The sequence below is a fragment of the Microchirus variegatus genome, assembly GCF_963457635.1.
Source record: "Microchirus variegatus genome assembly, chromosome: 16".
NCBI classification, from domain to species: Eukaryota; Metazoa; Chordata; class Actinopteri; order Pleuronectiformes; family Soleidae; genus Microchirus; species Microchirus variegatus.
In genome coordinates this window covers 19860796-19870242 of record NC_139817.1, presented here as the reverse complement: position 1 = coordinate 19870242, position 9447 = coordinate 19860796, and the positions used below count along the sequence as shown (strand labels likewise).

Here is a 9447-nt window from a genome sequence, read left to right as displayed (position 1 = left end):
CAGAAAGACTTTGGTTACACCTGCACTCTCATGTACTGTCATAGACCTTTTATCTAAAGCAGTGTTTTTCAACCAGTGTGCCGTGGCACACTAGTGTGCCGTGAGAGATCGTCAGGTGTGCCGTGGGAAATTATCCAATTTCACCAATTGGTCTAAAAACATTTTTTGAAAACAAATAATGATTTATCTGCAAATAATATGGATATAAATATTCAAGACACTTTGATAAGAATGACTAAATTGTTAATATAGGCTACAGAGTATCATTTTTTAAACATTTTTGTTTGGTGGTGTGCCTTGTGATTTCTTCAATGAAAAAAATTTACCTTGGCTCAAAAAAGGTTGAAAAACACTTCTAAAGTATCTGGTTGTGATCAACAGAAGCACAACAGACTACTATCATCATCATCATCATCATCATCATCATCAAAGGCAGAAAGAGGAAGAAAGTATTAATGTTAACTAACTAATTACGTAGTAACATAAATCAAGCCATGCAAATACTGCTAAATACATTTACTGTGTGTACTGCACTTGAATACAAATTTGAGGTATTGTACTCTTCTGCACATGAGCTCATATAAAATATTTTGTTATAATTTTTATTTGACAGATAGACCAGGAATATTGCACATATTTTAATGGCCATGAACATGGGTCAATAATAAATATGTCTAAAATCAACTGATATGTAAATGATCATCAAAATATGAGGACACTTTTACTCTTATAATCTAATCTAATAAATCTAAAGCTATAACACAGTAGAATGGAAGAGGACACTTGTCCACTGTGACATCGACGCTTTGACAGCTACAGCACTCTCGTCTTTTCCTTTGTCAGAGGACACTTGTCCACTGTAGGAGAGGACACTTGTCCACTGTACGAGAGGACACTTGTCCACTGAGACATCGACGCTTTGACAGCTACAGCAGCACTCAGCTAACGTTATGTGGAGCTGCAAACATGCTAGCCGTGTGTCAGATAGCAACCCCGCTGGCACAAAGACGCAGCTCTGCTTGGTCTCAATGCGGGGACACAGCGGCTGTCTTTGCCCAGAAAGGCCCGCACTACGTGTGCAGCATCCAGTGAGAAGGTTTAAACACAGATATTGAGTGCGGTGGAGAAGTTAAGAGATGATTAGCTATAGAAAAGCCAGCTGTCAGGCTAACTAACGAGCTAGCCGCAGCTCAAGTGAAGTGTAACGGGGACTGAGTCTGTCCCCACACACACACACAACACAGGAGACAAAAGCTGCTTTTGTCACACAGACATTTCAATATGACAAATAAAACACACAACATGCGACTGAAGCATTTTTAAAAAGTACCTCAGTTTCTGATTATTTCTCCCTCCAATCTCAGCTTCCCTTCCCCCGTCCAGTGGCCACGGCATTTGCAGTGCATCATGGGAATTGCAGTTTCCGGTCTCACTCTAGTTTCATTACGTCATTGCTCTTTTTTCCCCCTCTGTGTCTTCACCAGCAGGGAGATTTTGACCTCCTTTTTTTTTCTCACTGCTCCTCAGATAAGTTTGTATTCCAGATCTCAGTGAGAACAAATGTGATCGTAAATCTCAAGATTTAGGTAGGTAGGTACAGTAGGTAGGATTAGGGAGACACCACCTTGCTGTAACTAAAGCTACATCATTATTATACACATGAATAAAACCTCCTAACAGATCAGTTTAAAAGCACTGTGAAAACTCACTTCTTGCTTTCTGATTGACTGGAGCTTAAAGGGATAGTTTGTATCTTTGAACATTATGACACAGACAGACCTCAGGATTAGAGTGGGCCCGGTTCAGAGGTCAAGAAAAGTAGTTCTGGGAGAGAGTTTGTGTCACATAACCCCAAACATGCATGGATATGTTATGTTAACAAGTTTGAACAATAAAACCTCTGTACATCAAAGTTAACAGCCAATCACAACGATGCATGTCATGTGATGAACGGTGACACGGATTAAACATGGTGAATTGGCTGTAAAGTTATTGGCAGGGCTTTAGTTGACACACACACACACACACACACACACACACACACACACACACACACACAGCCCTGACAAGGTCATTGACTGCCCGAGGGCCGACTATTGATGTGGTTTATCCTGGATCCTGGGCTAATACACATGTCAGTGTAGGCAGAGCATTAGACATAAAGAAATGGTGTTGGCTCTCGTCTGTTGTGATGAAACCTGAGGACTCAAATAACTTTCAGTGTCTACTGCAGCTTTAAGTCCCTCCTGTTTGATGCTTCATGTAAAGTAGTAATATGTATAAAAAGAAACACACACACACACACACACACACACACACACACAGGAACTATAAACAGCTCTGAGTGGCTGCAGCTCTCCTTTCCTCACATCTGCTTATGTTGAGATCTTCATGGATTTTGAGCAGATGTCAATTATTCTCCTCTGGAACGTTTATTAAAAGACAGACATTTGTAAATGTGTTTTGCATTTACCCGAGCAGCTCTCTGAAGTGTTCTGCTCACGCTCACCAGCTGACAGGTCTCAGCCTGACATGGATTCACATTTCAACTCAGAAATGTCCTTCAGGCCTCAGCAGAATTGTGAGGTAATGTTAGTGAGTGAGCGTTAAATCCTGACACCTGTCGTCTCGTCACTATACATAACATTTGTACAAAGTTGGCTCTGAGAAAACATTTTGGATCAATCGGAACTACACAAAATAGTAAAGATGTTACACAACTGGCACAAATGGAAGAGAGACTTCCTGCTTGGGATGAGATGTGCTGTGACTTGATGTCAGAGAATGTGCTGCTGGCTCTCATCAGCCTCTGCTGAGCTCCTCATACACAGAGTCAGAGTCCAAACACCTGCTCCTTCTGGCAAACTGTCAGAAAACCCATAAAAACCCCCAACTGCAAGTCATCTACTCTGTGTCTGTGTGGACTTGTATGTTTTGTTGTTATTTTCCTTGTTGTTATTGAGCTGTATGTTATTTTTGTGGACTGTAACTTTAGAGGAACTCACGGAAGACTTTTATGAGTTTTTATTTAGATTCTCATGCTTCAGGATATAACAGATAAATCATTCTCCATAATATCTTCTATCTTCTCAAAACATACAAATATACATATCACTTACAAAGGTGACGTGATCCGCATCTGTTCAACAACAATAAATAAAACACTGGAATCAAAGCGACACAGGGATCTGACATGTCATTTGTGTCACATGCTCGATGACGAGTGTGTCAGAAAAAAGGTTTAAGGTTGGTGTCAGTGATGCAAAATCTCACAGCAGGTTTTTAGTGTTAAGAAAACAGTGAAACAAGCATTTGTGCTGAGAAAAACATCATCTTCATCGCATCGCCATAATTATATATTATATAATAATAATGTTCTATTATTCGATTTCTCTTGTGAGCAGATTTGGTGATTCTTTAATGAGCAGGTGTTTCTCCTCTGCCTCTGTTGAGCTCAGTGTGCCAAAGCTCAAGAGGCTTCTTGTGTCAGCAGGCAGGAGCCATCTCCATAGAAACATTATCAGCCATCCTCTGCCTCAGGTGCTTGGCAAAGTCCACCTGTGTCTGGGAGAGCACTTTGTTTATTATCGTCTTTGGGATCCAACCCTGGAACACACAACACACGTAAAGCCACTGTTAATGTTCATGTAAACACTCTGGTTTCACTTGTTTCATTTTACTGCACTGTGGTTCCTTCTTACCTTTAGATCTAAACTTAGTAACCAGGTAAACTGGGTCTTATTTGGATCTTCAGCACAAGGCTTCATAACGATACAGGTCGGCCCATTCTCTGCCCTGAAGGATGAAACAATTAATGCACAACAGTACTGTAAACCATCCATCTGTATCCATCCATGCCACAATAAGTGGTCTTACCTGACCACTCCCCTCTGCTCGGGCATTTGGGGATGTTTGGTGGACATTCCAGCCAGGAAGCAGGTGGAGCCTCGACGTTTGGCACAGCGGACGCTGACGAAGTCTCTTGGTCCGACCACGTTCCCAGGTGTCTCTGCAGAAACCTCATGGGTGACCATCGTGTCCTGGCTGATCTTCTGAAGAATCTGTTTGATTTCAAATAATAACATAATCTTTTCTTTCTTTTTTTTTTTTTTTTTTTAAAGAAAGACAATCATATGAATGTTCCAGTTCACTTACCTTGACCTGTTTCACATTAGGGTTCCACTCCCCCATTTGCTCCATGTTTCCCACCAGCTCTTTGTAGAGGTGGTCAGAATGTTGTTCCATCATCACCTCCAGCCTGAACACCTTCCCGACGTCAGGCAACACCTTACTCAGAACTTTGTCTCCGTTTGCCTGTGGAGGGAAGCAACGCGCACAGGAAGTCATCAACGCTCATGTTCTTCCAAATATGAGTGAAGAGTTACACTGGTGTCAGTACTCACAGCTACAGTTTCTGTGGTCCATCCGTCCTGCTCACTGAGGATGCTGATGGCTTTCTGAAGAGCATCCTCACCTTGCTTCACATAAGACATCTCCTCCTCGCTGTACTTATGCTCCTCTTTGATCCGAGAACCTTACAACAGAGTAAACCAAGTCAGTAAATCACATATGTTCAGTTTGCACCTTTATATGACTGTATTTGATACTTTCATTTAATTCCCAAACTCACTGAGGAGGGAGCTCCGTCTGCGGACCTGGCTGATCCAGTTAGTGGGACTTGGACCTGCCAGTCTGTTCAGCTCATGGTGAAGGGCCACAATGGCATTCTTCCTCAAACCTGGGAGAAGTCAACACGGAAATTACTCTTACGCTAATATTCAATCACAAAAAAAGAGAGAGTATGTAGGAACATTCTGGGCTACATGCAGAACTCCAACTAAACCAAAAAATGGATCATTTCACTTACCTGTCATGTTTCTCGTGTGCCGGTAAGAGATGCCAGCGCACAGCTTGAAGGTCGCAGGCAGCATTTTATCTTCTTCAGTAGCTTTTTACGACAAGTGGAAAACTGATGTTTAACAGAAGACAAAGTAAATCAGTTGAGTATCCAGATGAATGAAAGTGCTCAAGAAGAGGAAGTTTGGATGTGTGTGTAGAGGCTTGAGAGAGAGAGACCGTATATATATATGTGCTCACAAGGCCGCGGTGCTATCTCCACGTAGATAAACACTCACATCACTCACTGACCATGTCACCAAGGCTGCTGCTGCTGCTGCTGCTGCTGTGGACTCAGGCAGAACGTCTCACACTCTCACACACACGTCAGATAATAGAGTCCTGAAGAGAGGTCAGTGGAACAGACTGCGTGACTCATCATGTCTTCATGGTTATAATATATTAGATACATGTGTTTATCATTGTGTGGTAATGACATGGTCAGTAATTAACATTTAAATAATTTAAAATTAGTATTATTGTTATTAATAACAATAATAATAACTTGTGAATTGTTTTTAATTTTCAGGAGCCTACACTCATTACTGTTTTGATATATTTATTATTGTCCAACTGTATGTTTACTAAAATGAGGAAGACAGCTTTGCAAAGAACATCTAGATTATGGTCTGTTAAAATGAGGGTGTAAAACTCCACTGACTGACACAGTCCAGGATCAATAACAACATGTGTTTGGACAACCTTACTCACTTCACCTAAGACAAATCCAAACCATCTAAAAAACAATATTGTCTTAGTGAGCCAGGCGTTGAAAATACTCTCAGGGACAACAGTGGACATGGACACAGAAATAGAAAGACAGTCAAGAGGACGAGGGATTAGTAAACAGCAACAGACTGAGAGAAAACAGAGTCAGATTAATGAAGACAAACGTCTCCTTCACCTGTGACCTCACGTCCCTTATCAATGAGTCCCCCTGTCCTATACAGCCTCATTTACAGTAACACAGAGGGACAGAATACAGTGAGACAGAACACAGAGGGACAGAATACAGTGAGACAGAACACAGAGGGACAGAACACAGAGGGACACAGGATACTAAGGGAAAAAGGGACAGAACACAGAGGGACAGAATACAGTGAGACAGAACACAGAGGGACACAGGATACAAAGGGGCAGAGGGACAGAACACAGAGGGACAGAATAAAGTGAGACAAAACACAGAGGGACAGAACACAGAGGAACAGAATACAGAGGGACAGAACAGAGGGACAGAATACAGAGGGACAGAACACAGAGGGACATAAAACAGAGGGACACAGGATACAAAGGGACAGAATACAGTGAGACAGAACACAGAGAGACAGAACACAGAGGGACAGAACACAGAGAGACAGAACACAGAGGGACAGAATACAGAGGGACACAGGATACAAAGGGACAGAACAGAGGGACAGAATACGCTGAGACAGAACACAGTGAGACAGAACACAGAGGGACACAACACAGAGGGACAGAATACGCTGAGACAGAACACAGTGAGACAGAACACAGAGGGACACAACACAGAGGGACAGAATACGCTGAGACAGAACACAGTGAGACAGAACACAGAGGGACACAACACAGAGGCACAGAATACGCTGAGACAGAACACAGTGAGACAGAACACAGTGAGACAGAACACAGAGGGACACAACACAGAGGGACAGAATACGCTGAGACAGAACACAGTGAGACAGAACACAGAGGGACACAACACAGAGGCACAGAATACGCTGAGACAGAACACAGTGAGACAGAACACAGTGAGACAGAACACAGAGGGACAGAATACATTTGAGACAGAACACAGAGGGACAGAATCAGAGGGACAGAATACAGTGAGACAGAACACAGAGGGACACAGGATACAAAGGGACAGAGGGACAGAACACAGAGGGACAGAATACAGTGAGACAGAACACAGTGAGACAGAACACAGAGGGACACAACACAGAGGGACAGAATACGCTGAGACAGAACACAGTGAGACAGAACACAGAGGGACACAACACAGAGGGACAGAATACGCTGAGACAGAACACAGTGAGACAGAACACAGAGGGACACAACACAGAGGCACAGAATACGCTGAGACAGAACACAGTGAGACAGAACACAGTGAGACAGAACACAGAGGGACACAACACAGAGGGACAGAATACGCTGAGACAGAACACAGTGAGACAGAACACAGAGGGACACAACACAGAGGCACAGAATACGCTGAGACAGAACACAGTGAGACAGAACACAGTGAGACAGAACACAGAGGGACAGAATACATTTGAGACAGAACACAGAGGGACAGAATCAGAGGGACAGAATACAGTGAGACAGAACACAGAGGGACACAGGATACAAAGGGACAGAGGGACAGAACACAGAGGGACAGAATACAGTGAGACAGAACACAGAGGGACAGAATACAGAGGGACAGAACACAGAGGGACAGAACACAGAGGGACAGAATACAGTGAGACAGAATACAGAGGGAAAGAACACAGAGGGACATAATAAAGAGGGACACAGGATACAAAGGGACAGAATACAGAGGGACAGAATACAGAGGGACAGAATACAGAGGGACACAGGATACCAAGGGACAGAACACAGAGAGACAGAATACATTGAGACAGAACACAGAGGGACAGAATACGCTGAGACAGAACACAGTGAGACAGAACACAGAGGGACAGAGGGACAGAACACAGAGGGACAGAACACAGAGGGACACAGGCTACACAGGGACAGAACACAGAGGGACAGAATACATTTGAGACAGAACACAGAGGGACAGAATCAGAGGGACAGAATCAGAGGGACAGAATACAGTGAGACAGAACACAGAGGGACAGAACACAGAGGGACACAGAATACAGAGAGACAGGATACAGAGGGACGGAGTACATCGACATGGTAATGCAGAGGGACACAGAAATAGAAAGCAGTCAAGAGGACGAGGGATTAGTAAACAACGGACTCAGAGAAAACAGAATCAGATTAATGAAGACAAACGTCTCCTTCACCTGTGACCTCACGTCCCTTATCCATGAGTCCCTCTTTCTTCTATACAGCCTCATTTTCAGTAACACAGGGGGATAGAACACAGAGGCACAGTAATACAGAGGGACACAGAATAGAGCAGCGACCACTCATGAAGACCACTCACACAACACTGAAGCAGATGAAAATGACAGTGTATCACTTTATTAGGAACTAATCACATCAACATGTATTGGTCCATGGCCTCAGCTTCAGGATCGGTCCTGGAATTCGAACCAGTGACCATCCAGTTACTTCAGTTAAAGTTAAAATCAGTTAAAACTAGTTAACAATCCTATAAACGTCTACATGTGAGTGTGTGAGTGGACTGGTCCTCCATAGAAGTTCCAGTATGAGAGACCTGATCAGCCAAGCTGACCAGACATTTGATTTGAATAAACCTTTAAATTGTTTGTTTAGTGTGTTGTTGGTGGTTCCTGTGGACTCTCCACACAGTTTATACCAAGGCCTGGTCATGGATACACAGCAACAGGTCACACCTCAAGCACTTTTGCTATTAAAATATAAGAACAGCAAATATATAAAATTGTTTCATTCAGGCTGATAAATATTTAAATACACAGGAGGATGGCAGTGTTAGAACATGTAAACCAATATTCTATTGGAACCTAATTTATAGAATCCATGCACACTTGTAATTGTAGAGACTAAGGTTGTCATGGAAACTGAAAGATTGACACTGATAATGTAGTGATGAAGAGAGACATGACCTGAAGTCACATGGACAAAGGAGAGACACATGAACTGTGACAGAGTCAAACTACAGCACAGAGTTTATTGGGACTTGAACATAGTGGGTTTGTCTTTCACATGCACTCAGTGCTTTGTACATCACAATAAGAAGGAGAAGTCCCCGGTTTATCTTTGACCTCGGTTGAACCGTTCCCTTCACCTCCAAACTGTCCCAGTCTGTGTTTCTGTGTGGACATTGTGTGTTCAGTCTGATCGTCATTTTTCTCTACAAGTAAACACACGCAGAAAAACCAAGCTTGCATGAGATCGTGAAAAAAAAAAAAAGGATTGTAATTAATGCACGGAGCAGCTTTCAGTAACTCAGCGGAGGAAAAGTCTGCTTGGATCCCTGGTGTCTGCTCTGATGTCAATGACCTGGATCGAATAAAACAACCCTGGGATAGAATCAAGTTTCAAATCTGTCTTGGTTCAATGCAGTAAAAACAGAATAAGAGGAAGACCCTTTAGAGCTGTAAAGAGAAAGTGAAACAGGGAACAGAAACAGCGATGCAGCGAGAAGACTTGAGATAGAAAATAACAAGCATGTGAGAATATCAATACAAGAATGTGTCTTCAAAAGCAGAGGTAACATCGTCACAGCATGACATGATTTTTAAATTGTGCAAATAGTAAGTGAGACTGAGTGCATGTGTTCCTCAAAATGTCACCGTAAACCCGGTTTATAATTCTAACATCAATGGATGAGGTATGAAGAAGCCAAAGGGTTACAGCAGTGTGTGTGTGTGTGTG

The 9447-nt window shown here is 42.8% G+C and overlaps 1 protein-coding gene across 1 annotated transcript; it reads right to left on the bottom strand.

The window, feature by feature from the left end:
• Positions 1-3486: 3486 nt before the first annotated feature.
• Positions 3487-4931, bottom strand: star (steroidogenic acute regulatory protein; the record flags this gene model as incomplete). Its single annotated transcript, XM_083902651.1, has 7 exons — positions 3487-3606; positions 3702-3795; positions 3877-4061; positions 4156-4314; positions 4404-4534; positions 4631-4738; positions 4868-4931. The coding sequence occupies 7 exons, from the start codon at positions 4929-4931 to the stop codon at positions 3487-3489; spliced, it is 861 nt and encodes a 286-aa protein (XP_083758777.1).
• Positions 4932-9447: the final 4516 nt, after the last annotated feature.